Source organism: Nematostella vectensis, chromosome 1 (genome assembly GCF_932526225.1).
Source record: "Nematostella vectensis chromosome 1, jaNemVect1.1, whole genome shotgun sequence".
NCBI lineage: Eukaryota > Metazoa > Cnidaria > Anthozoa > Actiniaria > Edwardsiidae > Nematostella > Nematostella vectensis.
This window is the reverse complement of record NC_064034.1, coordinates 15,995,031-16,015,023: the sequence shown is the minus strand read 5'-3', so window position 1 is coordinate 16,015,023 and position 19,993 is coordinate 15,995,031. Positions and strand designations below refer to the sequence as shown.

At 39.3% G+C, this 19,993-nt stretch overlaps 2 protein-coding genes across 3 annotated transcripts; both read left to right on the top strand.

The window, feature by feature from the left end:
- The first annotated feature begins 10 nt into the window (after nt 1-10).
- LOC125563018 lies at nt 11-2,970 on the top strand. Its single transcript, XM_048727600.1, has 3 exons — nt 11-27; nt 897-1,066; nt 1,894-2,970. The coding sequence occupies exons 1-3, from the start codon at nt 11-13 to the stop codon at nt 2,688-2,690; spliced, it is 984 nt and encodes a 327-aa protein (XP_048583557.1). The 3' UTR covers nt 2,691-2,970.
- Nucleotides 2,971-5,029: 2,059 nt separating this feature from the next.
- Nucleotides 5,030-19,276, top strand: LOC5511164 (probable glycosyltransferase STELLO1). Of its 2 annotated transcripts, none has more exons than XM_032380372.2 (4): nt 5,030-5,243; nt 12,602-12,728; nt 13,784-14,056; nt 15,388-19,276. In XM_032380372.2, exons 1-4 carry the CDS (start codon nt 5,045-5,047, stop codon nt 16,400-16,402), a joined length of 1,614 nt encoding a protein of 537 aa, XP_032236263.2. In that variant the 5' UTR covers nt 5,030-5,044; the 3' UTR covers nt 16,403-19,276. The 2 variants fall into 2 exon arrangements, with proteins under 2 accessions (XP_032236263.2, XP_001631546.2); XM_001631496.3 differs by lacking the exon at nt 5,030-5,243 and adding an exon at nt 9,877-10,176.
- Nucleotides 19,277-19,993: the final 717 nt, after the last annotated feature.

Below are 19,993 nucleotides of genomic sequence, written 5' to 3'. Positions count from 1 at the left end.
TTGTTTAGACATGAAGTGTATTGGATAGTAAGTACAAGGCTTCTCCTAGATGGGTGCAACATTACACAATGCCTTCATATCTTATATTTTCTAGTTTTGTAGGCTATGAAATAACATTTAAATATTTGTAGCAGGTCGTAAGGGGGTAGGGTGGCACAAAAACAGCGGGCACAGCCACGCCCCTACAGGGTTTTTAAAAACCTGTTACAGTAACAAATACTACAGGGAAAATTGCATATTTAAAAATGATAAAAGGGATTTGGAGGTTAAAAACACATTGCCAGCAAGTCGGACCCTTTTTACCTTGGCCTTTAACGGGTGTTCATTTTTAAATTAAAATAACCTGTGGGGTTGAGGCAAGATTTTGATTCAAGACACCAATAAGACTGGCTAGGTGATGAGAGAAAGTCGCTCGAATTTTTTTATTGAAAATCTTGAATTAGCTAAACGAGCGGTACTATTTCATTTTCTTGAATAATGTGTGAAAGTGTTGCCTTAGCGAATAAATACTATTATTAGCGTTACGTCTGTAGGGCAAACGTTTTTGATTGGCTGAGCAGTAGTATGACGTCATCAACCTCTACCAGCTTTGAGTTGTGAAATTGGCGCCATTTAGGTGCTCGCATACTAGGGGACATTTTTTAGCTACATGACCCCGGAACATGTAGCCGTTTTAAAATCACATTCCGTACATAAAACGCGTCAGAGAGCGGGGACATAAAGCGGGGACAAATCACAACATGTACACACAGAATAAACTGCGCCATAAGCATGTTCCTGGCACACCTATCCATTTACTCACACACAAAGGAGCCTTTTATAGGCTTATGTGCCTGGGACATGCCGTAGGGACAAAAGCACAGCCAACCCTCCTAGATCTGAAAAATATCTTAAAGCCAATTGGCACAGCTTGAGGAGCTCGGTGCTGCGCTACCTAAAAAGCAGTCGAAGGAAGAAGAAGAGTTAGAGATAAAATGGCCTTACTGGGACGATCTTAATTTTCTGCGAGCATCGCTAGCTCAAAATACGGACGAGGATACTCTTGCTTGGACAGCGGGTGATACAGGTAAGCTATTCCTTCATACTAACTGACTAATAACGGGTCAGCCTCAATTGAAAATAAGACGGCATAAAAAGGGGTGTACATGTTAAAATCATGTATATCTACCCGATTGAAGTACGTGAAACACGACTTTTACAATTTTCGTCAAAGCGAGTGACAGGGACCTACAACCACTATGTGGTTACAGAAAAAGTCGAAAATATGTAAAAAGTGTAAAATATGCACGGGTAGTTTTTTTTCTTATATAAACACGAAGGGGATCTTGGGAGAGCTGATAAAAACCTTGATAACCATAAGCCGTCCTCGGCGGGCGTTTATAGAAAAGGACGAAGACACGGGAAAAAGCGTTTCTTTTTTTTTTTTTTAACTTACAAACAGAAACGAGCCCACGTTCTATTTACAGACACTACTTTCGACCATCAGTACTGGGGGTGTTATTTAAAAGAATGTTCTTAAATTGTCTAATTATTCCAAGCCGTGCTCTCTGTATATCTCAGTGCGAGTAAAAATAAAACTTCCAGATAATATTCTTCCATAATTCTAAAAAAATTCCCCATTTTTTAAATTAAAATAAGGCACTTCTTATTTGTCTATTTCTTTTCCTAACTTTTCCTAACTATTTTCCTGACGTACAACGGTAACACTGGGGGTAGAATTAGAAGTTTTTTTTTTCGTAACTGATTTTTTCCTCTTCCATCTGTCGCCTTCGCCCCTAATACAATCTAAAGAAGAAAGATTATACTATAATGTCCCTATTTATAACTCTGAGCTTCTGATTTGGAAAAGATAGAAACGCGATTACATTATTCTATTCGATTTTTCTGTTGCAGATACCTTTATTTTATTTTACCAGACAAACGAAAGCCTGTGGAACCACAATATCCCCGAGTATCACACGAATAGGAACAAAGATCTACTCTTCAATTGCCTCATCAAAGAGCTAAAGTATAGGTACACCAAGCAAGACGTTGAGATAAAGTGGAAGAGCCTACTCAAATTCTATAGGCAAGAACACGAAAAAGCTCAACACAAACCATCCGGCTGGGGTACCGATGAGGTTTACCAGTCTTCGTGGGAGTTCTACACTCAACTTCAGTTCGCCAACAGCGTTTGCGACGACACAGACGACACTATTGATACGATAACCGGTCCCTCGACAGCCAAAAAGAGAAAGAAAGAACGAGATGACATTGAAGTTAATAAGCTAGAGCTGTTTAAGGAGGCAGTAGTGACGATCCAAGCGCCCCTACCACCCACCATTGGGAGATACGTTGGGGTCACATTGTCCAAACTGTCTCCATCGATATTTCGCCGAGCCAAGAGGTGCATTTCAGACATGCTGTTTGATTTCGAGGAAAAGGATGAAATGGAGAAGGCTAATAACGCCAGTTTTGCTCGAAACTCAACTACGCGTGGCTTCAGTAGAGTCGACTATTCTTCAAGCCTCGCTTCTGGCTTCAACTATAGTGACACGAGCTGTGCTAGCGCTTCAAACAGCACCTCGTCTGGTTTCAACCTATATCACCTTGGACATATGCAGCCTGCAGAACAGACAAGACCATCCTTTGGTGTTGATAGCTCGCATAGGAATCAACCACCCTTGCAAGACTTAATGACTTCTCCATGAATGTAGGATAAACTGTTTGAAGGATGTTCGATTTCGATTTTTTTTTTTAATCTTTAGTTTTTTTTACTTGCAGACTCTTATTGGTTCCAAACCGTTTATTGTCATTCCAAGGGACATAGATTTCTGATTTGAGTGTATAATAATAGATACGATTGGTGGTGGTGATTGTGGTTCGAAATCTAGAAATTGTTACAGTGCTAAAAATAAATTGGAAAAACAGAATATATTAAACTCGTCTACCCCATTTATTAATCATTCGAGGAGATTTAGTTACTATTTACAAATTTTGACACAAAAGCCCTGTATTATATACAAAGTTAGCACCAATATCTTGATATACGGACAATCCAGATAGATATAGGACAAATTGAGAATCAAGAAATCACTCTGCTGACTGGCAATCGGATAGGTCGGTTGGTCAGCACTCTCAATGCACACCACATTCACACCACTCCACACCACACCCACTAAAGTCCGCACATTTTCCTTTGCCATGGTACATCGCCTTCGTCATTGAACCATGTAAATTCGCGTCGCATTTTTGGCAACAAAGTTGTGATTGTGCTTAAGGGATGGCTAAAGGGGTACGAGGGATTCTAGAGGAGTGTCGTCTCTCCAAGCTCCTGGGATGATTTCTTCGGTTAGCAGATCTTCCTTGTCAACTAGACCTGGAGGGCAGTAGACATTCCTGCTAAGTCTGTCGCTGTTCAGCCAATTTGTAGAGTTAAGGCGGCCAGCGTTATTTTCTGCACTTTGAAAGGGCTTAGCTGGAAAGGGGCTCTAAAACAGCGCCATCTTTTTCCAAAGATTCCAAGCATGTTCTCTGAAATCCGTCGTCCTCTTGATATTCTATAGTTCGCAATTCTTTCCTCGACGGTGAGACTTTTTCTAGGATAGGGTTTGAGCATGAAGTTTGCTAAAGTAAACGCCTCATCCCCTGTGATGACATAATTAACGTCACTGCTTCCCCCGGGCAGTAAGCAAGGAGGAGGTATATCAAGTAGGTTGTCTGGGCTTTCTAGAGCCTTTTTAAGAGAGCACTGTTCCCACGCGTGCCCGTCTGAGTTGCGCTCATTGGTGCCAATATCTGCGTATAGGCACTCGTAATGATACTGTAATACTGCAAGCGTGCAAAGGGCACGATTGTAGCTGGAATTTGTTGCTAATAAATTAATTATGCAATTATAGCCTAGCCAAAGTTGCCGTTGTCAATCAAAACTTTAGATAACGATTGTAGCTGGAATTTGTTGCTAATAAATTAATTATGCAATTATAGCCTAGCCAAAGTTGCCGTTGTCAATCAAAACTTTAGATAACATCGCCTTACTAGTTACGGTTACTCAAGTTAAGGAGTGAGCGTAAGGTATAGGGGTAGGGATGTACAAGGATTACGATTTATTTTCGTTCTAATCTCTACAGAAATCCGAGTCCGGTTTTTTTTTGTCTTTCTCTGTCCAAACGTGACTGGTGGTTTGTCTTTTTAATACTTTCCTTTATATTGCCACTACCGATGTTGATCAGTAATAGGTTCTGTCAGTAGGTAAAGGCGATAATAGCGGCGATTGATAATTTAATTAGCTTAATAGCTTTAGACCACTCGGCGTACTGTAACTTACCATGCACAAAACGCAAGGCGAGGCGATTAAACATTCCGTTGTGACTTGCCAAAATAACTTTAGTAATAGCAAGTGCGCTACGTTATTTCACGCATACTTGACATTCATTCATATGCAATTTGTATCCCATTTCCGTTGAAAGTTTCTAGTATCCGGATTAGTAACAGAAAACCCTTGTTTAGAAGCGCGTCTTGTTAACACAAAATATTATACTGTAATACTGCAAGCGTCCGTAGTTATAGCGTGCAGAGGGCATCATGTGTACCTTTGCAGACAAAGAAAAATACAAAGAACGAAGTATTTTACAACTTTGTTTATTTGTTATATCATACAACAAACGTATTATCCTATTTAACAATTTCTAAGTGCGTCAAATAACGTAGCACATCTGCGCTTAGTGATGTTGTCTTAGCATTTCACAACGGAATGTTTTTTTAGAAAAAAAAAATAAATGCTGATCCTAGTATGACATCCCTACTCCTATAACTAAGCGAAATATACTGGTTCCGCCGGTTCCGGCGGTTCCTCTTTTTAGTAATGCCGTCCTTAACACTCTTACACTTTCTACACAATAACCCCCCATTACTTATTTCTCTCCCCCGACCGCTCTGTCCGAGGCTTCCGACCTTATCAACTCGATTTACGAAATTGAAGAATGATTTATTAATTAGATTCTAAAAACATACATTTCAATATAGTACTAATTCATTGTTTAATTACCTTGACATTCACATATACATGCATTTCTCTCAATTAACCATCCACTGTCCCGAAAAATATATCGTGGGCGCACTTCCCTCTCCGCCCGTGGCAAATTGTTTCCCGTTCCCCTTGCCGAACCAAGCCTCGACCCCAATTCAAAATGGCCACGAATTGACAAAATACTTCAATACAGTTATTTTTCTAGTGTTAAAGCTCTTTTGTACTTCAAGCGAAGGTATGTACATCGAATTATGTCATGTTAGTGTTAGATAAGTATTTAAACTTTGGTCATTCTAGGACATAAACTTTGTAAGTTTTTTATATATTGTTAAGTTATTGAAGTTATGGTCAGTTCAACATTGTATAAAATGTGAGAATGTAACTTACTAAAAGGTTTATTTTACGAAAGGTTCCTTTAACACTTTGACCAAATCCGGGACTATAAAAATATAGCGTAAACGAATGCCAATAACCCTATAAAAGCTGATAACTTGAATCCGATGATTGATAGTAATAGTAATCGATAACTTTCGATATTAATCGATGGCAATTAATCGATTGATATCGGAAATCAATGGTCAATCAATAGCAGGAAAATCTGTGACCTGTGATCGATTGTAATTGATTGGTTGCTAATTGATCGATTGGCATCATTGGTTTATAATTCTTCAGTGCTATCAATACTTACATCTACTGTATACTTACTTGTGCATATATCTTTATAAAATAATTGAGATAGTACAGGCGCTCTGATTGGTGGGATTGGTCACTTTCATTACATGATAAAGGTTATGTGATGACGCCGCATAAAATCGTGTAAGGAGAATTCGGGCATCACCGGTCAACAACCCTGTGAATTCTGAGGCACTTTCCCCTTTAAACACTAAAAAATATCATTCTTCGGGAGAAAAATGCCTCCCCGGTAGATAGAAAATAGCAAAATAAGTCCAAATAGTAAAACAACCAAACGATGAAGTAAATATTGCTTGGAATTTGAAGCCAGTTTTTCAGTTTTTTAAACTGTATTGTGCACTGGAATGATGCCATTCGTGCTCGATGTTGTGAAGTTTTTTTGTCTTTTGTATAGGAGTAGACTGCAGTCTGCGGTTTTGTGCTCCACTGGTCTACTTTCGAATTCTCCCAAACAAAAACACCTCGGTTTTCAAAACCCAATGAAGGCATGCAGAGAACATTTTATTTCGATTAATTCTTTTACCAATCATTTGGGTCATTTGCATGCTTGTTTTTATTTTTTTTATTATTGATTTTTAAAGTGATGTACATTGCTATAGTCGCAGATATCCCATTATACATGGCGGCGCAGAGATTATAAGAGTTATAAAGACACTATTAGGTTATGTTACTGATGAGTGCAGCAGCAATATTTTATTAATATTTATGCAGCGAGTGAGTAAAATATTGGCTCTTTTTATTTTTATTTTATCGCCTTACATATAAAACCAAAAATGATTCTTAGAGTTATACTGTAGATGTGTCATACTTGCATCTATAATATATGGATTTAGGCTACTATTATTTTGCTTATTTATGCTTAATAAGTTAAAGTGCCCCTAGCATCAAATTCCTGTAGCTTGTTTTTGATATTTTATTATCCTAAGACGAAGAATAGGGAAAGAGTTTTAATATGATATCAGAAAAAAATCTTGAAATTTCACCACGAAAGAAATAAAGAAAACGAAAATAAAAAAAGTTAAACATTGCGGGTAAGACTCAAACTGCGGATAGAGGGGTTTAAATTCAGGCGCGCTAACCGATGGGCCAAAACGAAAGCACTAGCGATAAAAGTATTCGATTCAATGAAAACAAAATAGAATGTTCTTTTTTGGAAGGGGGTCTTTTTTTACATTGAGCATAGGAACTCTTAATTACAGTTGATAACAGTTAAGAATTGGAAATATAAAACTTTAAATATTTATAATTTTCAGGCTTTTTATGGCAATTATATGATAATTGATACCCCAACTTGAAGAAATTGATTTGAGGCCTTATAATGATTCAATTCAATTAGAACTACATTCCTGCTTTTTTTAACTCAAAAACTGACAAAAACTAATGTTTAAAAAAATTCTTTAGAAATTTTTTTTCGTAAGCACATTTTTCCTTAGAAATAAGGGGAAATGCCATAATTAAAAAACACACAATTTGACACCTATGTCAGAAATATTTGGTTTACAATTATACAGATGATCATATTCAGGCCCGTACCCAGGATTTTTCTTGGGGGTGGTTCGCTCCCCCTGCACCCCCCTGGGTACGGGCCTGATATTGAATAAGAAAAATTATGATATGGCTCTGGTAACAGGGTAAAACAAGGCCCTAAAATAATAGAAAGTGTCCCTTCAGTATTCCTGAATCAACGAGGAACGCCTGGTGCTTTAAAAAAGTGGGGTCACTTTTCGCTCTAGAGTGTGATATTATTTAGATTTAAAAGCCGCCAAAACCCCCAAAAAACCCGTCTTATTGCAATAAAACTGGTTTGTTTTCAAGTCCTAAACTACTGATATATTGGTATAAATCCAAAAATTAAGAGCTTGATGCTAGGGTCACTTCAAGAAATATTAAATATTATTATTTTTCTGTTTTTGACGATGTCAACGATTTTATAGATCACACCAACAGCCTCTTATACCCCCTTCCATACCCATTATACCCTTGACATCTACATGACACATAACAAGTTTAGTTGTCATACAATGTTTTAGTGTCTGGGTAGTTTTACTTCTAGTGAATTTATTGACAACGTCACATGACCATCTCATTGCACCCCACTTGAAACATACATGACACCTACCAAGTTTCTTGTCATACGGTGTTTCTTTAATGAAATATGATTTTTTTCTATTTTGATGACGTCAGCATATTTTTTGCTGCTAGTGTCGTCATTGATGTCGTCACAAATCACATGACCATGTTTTTGCACCCCTCTTGAAACAAACAAGACACCTGCCAAGTTTGGTTGTGAAACAGTGTTTCTTTCAAGTGATATGAATGTTTTTGCTTTATTCAAGTTTTTTGCTTTTCGTAACGTCATCGATGATGTCACACAACACGTGACCATATTGTTGCATCTCCCTTGACACCTACATGACACCTACCGAGTTTGGTTGCCAAAAGATGTTTCCTTAGTGAAATGATGACATCAGCATATTTTTGTTTCTAGTGACGTCATCGATGAGGTCACAAATCACATGACCACAGTTTTGCGCCTCCCTTGACACATACATGACACCTGCCAAGTTTGGGAACTCCCCTATAATAAATTGAGTTATTAGACATAAGAAAGAACGTTTGCAATGGGTTTTATTTCTCATAATCAGATAATATGTACAGATCAAGGGAGCACGGCAGAATGTATTCCTATTTAACGTGCGATTGATATTATTACGAAAATAAACGCGTCATGTGTGTTTGTTTTGTAAGGGAAGATATCAGTTGTGCTGTTGGTGGTGTAGGGCTCTGATTATGAAATGGATTATGTTTGTCAACAGGGTCTTTGTTCGTATAATGCCTGAATCCTTTCCGAGGATAGAGAGTTACAGTAGAATTAAATAATTAACTTCTTCATAACCTCTTGAAGTATGCCTCACTCCATGCTGATTTTAAGAACACCATTTTGAAGAGCTGCTTTAGTTTTGATTTTTCTATTGTGAACCTGTAACTAAAGAGCTTGTGCATACCCCTGGGCATTATCTTTTACAACAAGAATGTTAGAACCTTAGCTTACTTCTCCATGGCAACAATAAATGGGATTTGGTTTGGGCTACAGAAAAAATAATGAACCAAGAGAAGCAGTCACAGGAATTAAGACATTCCAACATGCCCAGTACATAAAATATACATCTATGCACTCATTTTGCAATTAAAATAAGATTAAAATATATATAGGTAATAGGTGTAACTCTAAAAACAAGTATGTTATCAAGTTATCAAAGAGAATTCTGTTCGGAGTTAAAGGGGACCATCAGGTATTAAAGGTTTTTGATAAGTAAATCATAATTTTCAAAGTTCAAGATTAGATTGGCAAAACAATTTTAATAGAATTTATAGACTTGCCAATGTACTATTGGCCTATCAAGCATCAGAATTAAGTTGTATTTGCAGCAAAAAAATATATATTTTTCTTCTTACTTACAGCATGAAACTGCATAGTTCCAATACCATTCCTGCACCAAAATTTAGATATCATTTAGTTGAAATGTTGATATATACGTGTATAAGACAGATCTGTCGTTTTAACTAATATGCTTTACAAGTTTATTAATCTAAAACCTGCGATAGACAATTTGTTAAGCAACTGAGGCGAACAGTGATGTTTTTCATATTTCCCCCCACTCAGGCGAGGCGCTTATTTGGGGGGGGGGGGGGCGCTTACTCACACAATTACTGTAATATCGAAAGTTAGTTCTGGTCTCTAAAGAAAGGCTCCCCTGTTACCATATACACTTTTCTTTTTTATAAGAACCCCAGCCTGCAATTTCGCCAAATTTCACGAACATGCCAAGAATATGCTGAGGTTCAGATAGCAGCAAAATTTTGCTTTGTTAGTCGGATGCTTTTTAAATGCTAATTTGACCTCATGCGAGCGCAAAGTGGTTTCCATATGATCTCAGACGATCGCATGGTTAGTTCCCATACAATTGTACACGATCGTCATACGGAAAACCAGACTTTAGACTTTGTTTGATGTCTTTTATAAAATTTAATCAACCTTTAAAGCATCTTCGAACCCCATGATAGACGGATAGTACGAATACTTTTATTAAATACTTTAAGGACGTAAGAAAGCCACCGCAGGGGCTCTTGGTTGTTTCTATGGAACGTAACCACGCATGACAAATTGTGCGTCACGCAGGAAAACGCGTCCATTCGCAGCACACCTTGCTCGATGAACTTCGTGAGCGGCTTTGTCGAAGTATTCAAAAGAAACATGGAAGCGTTCGTGATCTAGATGAGAGTAGGTTTTATTTACAGTAATTGGATGGACTTGTTTTAAAACGAGTCTGTTGAAAAGTGTGGTTCCAAAGACTGCATTTTGTTTTTAAATCGGCGGAAAGAAGCCCAACAATTTATTTGTGAAAAATTTGGAAATCTGTCAAGTGAATAACTTCTAGAACTCTTATTCCAATCTCTGGCGATGCGACTCCGAGGTAAGAATCGTTTTTGTATTTTCGTATGTGTTCTTTATATGTCCCGAATTTAGAATATGCTTGATTTCGAGCTTCAGTTAGAAACATTTTAACAGTCTGGGGTATTTTTATTTGTTGATGGTAAAAACCTGCCTTGAAACCTTGGAATTAGTCAAAACTAACGTAACAACTACTTGTAAGTATAAGCCCTAAATATTAGAAATCTTTAGAATTTAGCATCTTGAACTGCGCTCTTGTAAACTTCGAGGAAGTGGTGTCTGGGTTTCTGCTTTCGTGTAAACCAGGAGGCCTCTCTTGTCGCCCTCGGCAACCCAAGTTGTTTTCTTATGTTCCTAGTTCGTAGTTATAATATGTCACCGCGAATTAGACAGTACAACTTTACGTACTAGTCAGAATTATGTTCATGCCTACGACTTCCTGCCTACAGCTCGGAAAAATCGCGTTTCAGCATTTCTAGCGTCTTCTTTAAAGTATTATGTGTGTTCTCAATGAAACAAAATCCCTCTCCTCCTCCACCTCCTCCTCGTCGCTAGTTGTTCTCTCTCTTTTTTTTTTTTTTGGCTTTTTTAGAGCCACAGTAAGGTACTTGGCGGCCATTTTGAATTTGTTTCCCACACATCTCACGCTCTCCACATAGCCGTATCAAGCCTCGAATTATTGGAGGGGGGGGGGGGGGGGAACAATACATTCCCTGCTACTAGCAGAGGCCTCTTTTCTCTGTATTTCGCTGGGCTGGAGTTCGCGAGGAAAAGATACCTCTGCCATGGGTCGAAACTGTTTCTGTTGCGCATGCGTGAGCGTTAATAAGCGACCGACGTGCCAAAACCCGTACCATCGCGCGAAAGCTGTCAATATGCTAATATGCTTTGCATGGGTTTAGTCGGAAATCATGAATCAAACTCCGGTTAGTTCTCCTCTTCGAAAAAAGAAAACAACTGTTCAATTTCAATCACCTAAAACGTCACTAAAAGGTTGAGTTTGTGGGATTAATTTCAAGACATCTGGGCAGGCGAGTTTCTTCAATGTAAATATCGCACAGTTGGATTCGAAGAAAATGTTACAAAACTTTATGGTAAACTTAGATCAGCTATTCCCAGAAGAATGTGCAAAACCTGTAAACGGAAGATTGACTCGTTAGTCAAAAGAGAGAAAATTCTGAATGAAGATAAGGCATTGAATGGCTTCTTTTATAATTCGTCGCGTGATATTTCCATGGTGGACGCTGTTTCGAATGCGGGCTTATTATCCCGCAGCGGATATACGTTTCATGCATGCGCTAGTCATTGTGGGCTCAAATAGTGGCCAGTAATTAATGAACGGAGCATGCGCTCTGGATCTCGTCCACGATCGTGGACGGCGGTTTGATCAAACGAACTTGCGACCCATGGCAGAGGTATCTTTTCATCGCGAACTCCAGCCCAGCGAAATACAGAGGAAAGAGGCCTCTGCTAGCAGGGAAAACAATACACAAACATCACGAAAACAATCGGGGGCACAGCCACGCCCCTACTGCTCAAGTGTATCAAGGCTTGGAACATAAGCTAAAACAGTTGAAATTTTGAAAGTTGCCTTAAAGTAAATTAACATTGCCTTAAATGCACCATTTTTGGTCAAAACATCAAACTCGGCAATGTTAGCTGTTAGATGACGTCATCCAGCCGATCACGTGACTTTTGCAAATCAATATTTAAAAAAATTCTAATTTGGTGGATACGCTATGAAAAAGAAAACATCGCATGTTTTTATTTTCCTTTGAAAAACGTCTGCACACTGATGTCTTAACCGGCAAGAAAAGTTTAGCCCTTCGGTCACAAATCAACATTTTTATTCGTAGCACGTGACTTAACAAAATATTTAATATCTTGTTAACGGCAGAGAAAATTCCGGATGCTAAAACGCTATCCTATGACAGACATAAAGTCAACACTTATTGAGTAAACACCTTTGTCCAAGCTGTTTTCCCCACCGGCGGAAAGGCAAAAAAACTATTTTGTTACGTGATCTATGATGCGACGTCATCGCCAGCAAAAAAAAAAAACTATACGAAAATGTTAAGGCCTTCGACTGTAATCATCTTCCCAAAAAGAAAGTTAACAAAGTTTAAGGCTGCTCCAACATATCCTTTATCCGTCCAACTATATGTTTTTCTCATCTGCTCTTCTTCACCAGCACCCATCATGTTGAAGAATGTTAAAGAAACATTTCTCGTGCGCGTGTTTCAGATACATTTTTGTGACCTCAACAATGTTTCGAGTCCTGCTCAACTGAGACTCGCTTTGTTACTTGCTAATAGTCTTCAATTGCAGCAAAATGATTTTCACGCAGGGCAGATGCTGCAAATGCTGCGCAATACAGAATATCTTATTCCCTAATGTTGGTCTTTGTGATTAACATATTCCTCTTTCCTTTTTTTCTTTTTTCATAGAAATGCAGCTGGTTAAAGGTTATATGTGGGCCATTCTAGCAGTCGCCATGGCGCTTGCTCTTTTTATCACCTTCTACACATTTTCTTGTCAAGATATCCATAGATACCTAACGAGAACTGATGTGAGGTAAGTCACTAGAAAAAATATCCATGTATGGAAACAGGAAAGGTTATGAGAAAGAACTTTGTTTAATTCCAAACATCTATCTCCCCCATGGAGGGGAAGTCCCCGCCCATAATTGGTATTATGTTTATTATTTATTTTTTAAGTTTTTTTAAGTATTATTTATTGTTTAATATTTTTTAAGTCAAATTTTGATTTTTCCGGGATAAGAAGGAAAGGGAAAAGAAAAGAACAGGAGCCGACTTTATCTAGAATTGCAGCCACAGGCTATTACAATTGTTAACAAGAGTGTGAGAGCTTCTAGTTTATTTATTCCTTTGTTTATCTGCCAAGTAGACCTTTTAAATTGACTTCGCCCTTCGTTAGTGGTTCTTTACAGTCCCATCAATGGCAGATTGGCCATTAACGTCATCCCGCGAGGTGTACAGTGCCACTCCCTCCGCCTTTACCCCAAATTCCAGGTAGCCCCCACCCCTCTTTCCAATCTTTCCCATTAATCGCTATCTGCATTGGTGAGTTTGTAATTCTTTGATAGCAGTCCGCATGTGACCTCGCACAGTGTGGGGATCCAGAGCAAATCAGCCTGAGACTACAGTTCTAGGCAATGTCGGCCCGGATTTCTTTTCTTTCACATAAGTGTCACGAAATGTAATTCCAACGAAAAATGTTATACTTGGTATTACATTTTAGTACACCTAGAGCCATAGCAATCAAGAAAGTACCTGTTTCCGTTGCTCTTTTGATCGACACCAGTGGGTTACTTGCTATAGTTATGTTCTAAGCTTTTGTTATATAAGTTATTTTTTTAAGCACAAACGAAACACAAACAAATGTATTTTGTTAAGACAAATCTTTGTTGGCCAAAGCTGTTGCAATAAAGACCAAAACAAAACTATTTTTCAAACTTCTGATGATATAGGATTAAAACTTAAGACGAAGCAGCTGCTGTTGTTTTCCTTTTTAATTCCGCCAAAGTTGACTTCATAACACGTTTGACATTCAACTACGATTTTCAAGCTCGTTAACGATTCTTTACTTGTTATTTGATCTGTTTTCAGCGTTTCGTCAGACAGCGATTCCTGGAAAGCGGCTGCTCAGTCGGAATTTCTGTTAGCTGATTGGTTAAATGTGGCCAATCACAAAAGGCTCTCCGTCGATTTAGATTGGTCAAGTATAAAAATGAAACCGAAGCCCGAAAAAAGCGAAATGAACGATAAATGGGTAGTCATCACGACGATAAACTATCCCACTGATGATGTCAAGAAACTTGCGAAAATGGATGGATGGAAAGTGGTGGTTGTCGGGGATACGAAGACGCCATCGGATTGGAGGTGAGATCCCAACAGGGGGCGCTGCTGTAAGCTTTTTCGTGCCGACGTCTGGCGCGATCATACGATTACAAAACGATCACGAAACAGCTGGTAATCTAGCCGTAAAAGCGCAATCAGAGTTTAAGGAATGACCAGGAAAGAATGGGTCCACATCCCACCGGATGTCATCCTCTGTATTAACGGGTGGAGCTTGTCTACTATTAGTATAGTACATTCAAACTCGATGAAACCATAGTTTCCATAGTAGAGGGAGATGGTTAGGAAACCCGGCTAACCTGAAAGGACATAAATAATGGGCGCTCTCTGATGTTGAACCAACCTATCACGTGATCACGACCCTGCACAAACCAGGCGTACAGTACAAGAAAACATATGGACGAAAATTGTAAATATACGTATTCGCGCACAAATCGCTGATTAATTTGTTTGAAACTTTGACATTTTTATTAAGCTTCTTTTAATCTTTGTTTTTATTACTTTGCATGTTTTATCACCATTAAATCCTGAGGTCTGCAGTCCTAGAAAATTAGTTTTATACCGACATGTTTGTTTTGTCCAAGTGCCGAGCAGGGCTAAAATTTTATAGAGAATAGAGTTCTATGGAACAATCCCAGTGAGCTTACACGGCAAGCAGGATAGCAATTATACGAATCTGTATCAATACTGTGGAGTTTTTAAAAATCGATGCGAGGTATCGATTTAAAAAGTAACGATTCTTCGTTTACTTCATTATTCTGTACGCTTGACTTGTGCAGGGTCAATGTCACGTGACAACGAGAATAACCTAACAAAGACACACTTCAAAGAAGTTCGCCGCGTTTCCTGACCAGTCTCCTCTACTAACCATAATGAAACCTAGGATACGGCTCATTGCAGTGAAGCGATGGCTTTCTAAGGAGTATCGCAGTAAAATTGACTAACGATGAGAGAAAAACAAAACAAAAAAGTATGTCTTTGTTTCAATCAAAACTCCCAGAAACATTCATTAAATTTCTTTATGATACAAACTCCACCTTCAGTATCATTGTTTTTTTCTTATTTTTCCAAGAAATAGTGCCGATAAAACATGAAATAAGTCAAATATACCACAGCGATGTACCGTCTTGTAGTCGCATGGTCAATGGTGGTTTAGCCTAAATTCTTGGTGGTATGGCAGCTAAAGCAACTTTATTCCTATTACCCAAAAAGGGACATCGCCTCAAAGATTCTTACCTCCGCTTTCAAAGTGTTTTTTACACGTTGTTTTAAGGTGTTTATATTTAGTTTTTTATAAGATTCGATAAGTTTATATACTGTCAATTAAGTAATACCTTCGGGGTTTTCTTCAACAGCCATCCCAACTGCGTATTTCTGAGTGTCAAACGACAGAAAGAACTTGGCTATCGAATCGCTGATCTCCTGCCTTACAAGAGCTATGCCCGTAAGAACATCGGATATCTGTACGCCATCCAGCACGGCGCCAAATACATCTATGACACGGATGACGATAATCACCCAACCTCAGGAAAACTCGAGTTCCACGATAAAGAAAAAGGGGAGTATTACATTTACAAAACGAGCGCGAATGTGGTCAACCCTTATGCGAATTTCGGTCAAAGGACGATATGGCCACGAGGGTACCCCTTACAGAATATCTCAGCGCCTATGGTGAAGACGTTCGTGAAATGTAAGAATGTTCAGACATCGATTCAGCAAGGAGTGGTGGATGGTGACCCTGACGTTGATGCTATCTTTAGACTAACAAGAAAGGACGAAAACGTTCGGTTAGATGTCAAGTTTGACCCTAAAGCCCCTCCCATATTACTTCCACCAGGAACAATGGCACCTTTTAACTCACAAAACACGTTTTTCCTTGATAAAGGCTTATGGGCCCTTCTCATTCCCATCACCACAAAGTTCCGCGTGTGTGACATCTGGCGGGGGTACTGGGGACAACGGTTGCTATGGGAAATCGGCGGGCACTTGTCGTTTTTCCCGCCAAATGCGATGCAGTATCGTAGTGCACACGATTACCACCTCGATTTTGTGGACGAAGTCGACCTTTACAATGATGCAGGCAGATTAGTGGAGTTTCTTAGAGAGTGGAAATCACCGCGTAAGGATTTCTTCAGCCGAGCTCTGGACCTCACGGTTTCCATGGTAGATAACCGCTTCATGTTCCCCAAGGACGCAATTCTTACTGAAGCGTGGCTTTATGACTTGGTAAGCATCGGTTACAAGGTTCCATCGCTAAGCCCTACTCCAAAGGAATGCAAAGAAATAATTCAGGACAAGGTGGTACTGGAACCGAATGAGCAGCCAAGCTCGTACCTCAGTGCTGGCAAGAAACTTGTCCGTGTCAGCTAACTATAGGAAACTCGATACCTGAAGATTGTCGGGATCTATAAAATATAGGAAATAAGGGAGCAGAATACCTAAAGATTGTCGAGATCTGTGAAATATAGGGAACTCGATACCTGAAGATTGTCGGGATCTGTGAAATATAGGAAACTCAATACCTGAAGATTGTCGGGATCTGTAAAATATAGGAAACTCAATACGTGAAGATGTCGGGATCTGTGAAATATAGGAAACTCAATACCTGGAGATTGTCGGGATCTGTGAAATATAGGAAACTCAATACCTGAAGATTGTCGGGATCTGTGAAATATAGGAAACACGATACCTGAAGATTGTCGGGATCTGTGAAATATAGGGAACTCGATACCTGAAGATTGTCGGGATCTGTGATATATAGGGAACTCGATACCTGAAGATTGTCGGGATCTGTGAAATATAGGAAACTCAATACCTGAAGATTGTCGGAATCTGTGAAATACAGCGAACTGACACTACCTGATAATACCTGAAGATTGTTCGGGTTAGTTATCTCAGAGACACATTCAGAAAAGCTAAGTTATTTATGTCTTTTGTGGGAGTGTTCATTAAGTACCCCCGAGGGGGAGGGAAGATACTGGGGCCCTCGAACGGGGGCTCGCATTATTCTTTTATGAGTTCTACTGAAATCCTCATACTGTCTAAAGGGCTCTGAAATTTTAAAAAGTCTTCTCTCCTCCCCTTCTTGGTATTTATAGCCAAATTCGTTGTTGCGCGACCTCGGCAAATCCAAAATCCATGTCTCGTTTGGGAATAGCGCGTAGTCAGACACAAGCTTTGGGGGCGGTTTGTCTGGTTTTGATTGTTTGGTTTGATTAACTACGCGCTATTCCCAAACGAAGAAATGAATTTTGGATTCTGGCAGGTCGAGCAACAACGAATTATTAATGTACCAGATAATTCAAAAGCTTTTAAAAGACACTTTCACATACGAATTCCATTATCGTGTACATATTTCAAATTAAATTACCTGGTGCAACATCAGACCTCTTGTTTGCGCGTCGTTTTCGTGCAATTTAAAATAAATACCATAGTTATTTATTTAACATTATTTTACGTAATGCCTTACGAGTAATGCCTTTGTCGTTAAGTTTTGAACATTGCCGCGGTCTGGAATACATGGGACACGCGGTTCAAGGTATATCCAAATTACGTAATGATACCCGAAAGTTACCCTAGGCACCAGAGCCTCCAGACTTGGGTCAGTACGCAGCTCTTACAAGCTGCAATTTGATTGGGCAAATGAACAATATCCGCACCTCGACACAAAGAAGGAGAAGAATAGAGACAAAAGAACTCCTTTGTAGAACAAAGATAATAGGAGACAAAGCAGCTGCGTACATACTCCCAGACTTCGCTCGTCCGGTGACGCTAAGCCGAAATGCTCGTCACGGCAATCAAGCCTAACAATCTCGTCGATATCTCGCATATGAAAGAGAGTTGAACTAGATGGGGACAGGTGTTGAGCTGGGAAGAAAGCTTGGGCGACACGCGTCACGGGCATTATTATCCAGCTGAGCAAGACAGTTCTACGTAGACAGTTCTACGCAGATAGTTCTACGCAGATAGTTCTACGCAGATAGTTCTACGCAGATAGTTCTACGCAGATAGTTCTACGCAGATAGTTCTACGCAGATAGTTCTACGCAGATAGTTCTACGTAGATAGTTCTACGCAAATAGTTCTACGCAGATAGTTCTACGCAGATAGTTCTACGTAGATAGTTCTACGTAGATGGTTCTACGCAGATCGTTCTACGCAGATAGTTCTACGCAGACAGTTCTACGCAGACAGTTCTACGTAGACAGTTCTACGCAGATAGTTCTACGCAGATAGTTCTACGCAGATAGTTCTACGCAGATAGTTCTACGCAGATAGTTCTACGCAGATAGTTCTACGCAGATAGTTCTACGCAGATGGTTCTACGCAGATGGTTCTACGCAGATGGTTCTACGTAGATGGTTCTACGTAGATGGTTCTACGTAGATGGTTCTACGTAGATGGTTCTACGTAGATGGTTCTACGTAGATGGTTCTACGCAGATGGTTCTACGTAGATAGTTCTACGCAGATAGTTCTACGAAGACAGTTCTACGCAGATAGTTCTACGCAGATAGTTCTACGCAGATAGTTCTACGCAGATAGTTCTACGCAGATAGTTCTACGCAGATAGTTCTACGCAGATAGTTCTACGCAGATAGTTCTACGCAGATAGTTGTACTCAGATAGTTCTACGCAGATAGTTCTATGTAGATAGTTCTATGTAGATAGTTCTACGCAGATAGTTCTACGCAGACAGTTCTACGTAGACAGTTCTACGCAGATAGTTCTACGCAGATAGTTCTACGCAGATAGTTCTACGCAGATAGTTCTACGCAGACAGTTCTACGCAGATAGTTCTACGCAGATAGTTCTACGCAGATAGTTCTACGCAGATAGTTCTATGTAGATAGTTCTACGCAGATAGTTCTACGCAGATAGTTCTACGCAGATAGTTCTATGTAGATAGTTCTATGTAGATAGTTCTACGCAGATAGTTCTACGCAGATAGTTCTACGTAGATAGTTCTACGCAGATAGTTCTACGCAGATAGTTCTACGCAGATAGTTCTACGTAGATAGTTCTACGTAGATAGTTCTACGCAGATAGTTCTACTTAGATTGTTCTACGCAGACAGTTCTAAGTAAGTTGTCAACTTGTGTTTTACCTTCTTCTAATGTTTCTAGTCATTGCGGAGAGGGTGATAACGAAATATTGAAATAATGTATAGACTTGAATTCAACGCAAGTATTTTATGTACATCCGGCACTAGAATTTGTAAGTAAAAAAGAAAAAGACCAAGATCATTATTTGTTTGTATTTTTTTCATTTAAATGGCCTTTTTTGGTAATAAACAAGGAGAAAAATATTTTTTCCCTTTTAAGTAGTCTTTTTCTCGGAAGGGGGGGGGGGGGGGGGTTCTGTTAATCATTTTACTTGAGAGTACGCAGAAGCCATTTTTTTTCATATGCCTTTGCAAGATTTGGGCTCTATTGCCGCCCCTACCCCTAGCCCTTGCAAGCTACGGCCCTGAAGTCTACGTTTGTAGCCACAGAAGATACCCAAGCTCACTTTGGGATGAATGTAGGACTTCCTCTGGCAGTAGTAATTTCCGGCACTGCTCCCAATCTCACAGAGCACTAAGATGAGTTCCCTCCCCCCCCCCCCCTCATTATCCTGCAACCCATCCTGCCATAAATTCTATAGCCAGATAGCCCTGCACTTGCGATTCTACTGTGTTGTTGATCTTTTAACGCTGTTCTATTGGACAAGCGAGTTAAATCTTCTTGAAGGTGGATTCTACTGGCCTTATTTCCCATCAAGGGTGAAGCGGTTTAAATAAGCTATGTAAGTAATCAAAATCTTCCTCTTTTTTATTAAATTTGATTTAGCGTAAATTACCTTTGTAGAAGTCCTTGGTTCATTTTATCAATTAACATTTACCTTCTAGAATGGGTTTTACCAAACGCAGGCGTATGTGTAGCTGGACGAAATTTGAATACCCTGAAGTTATCGGCATGATT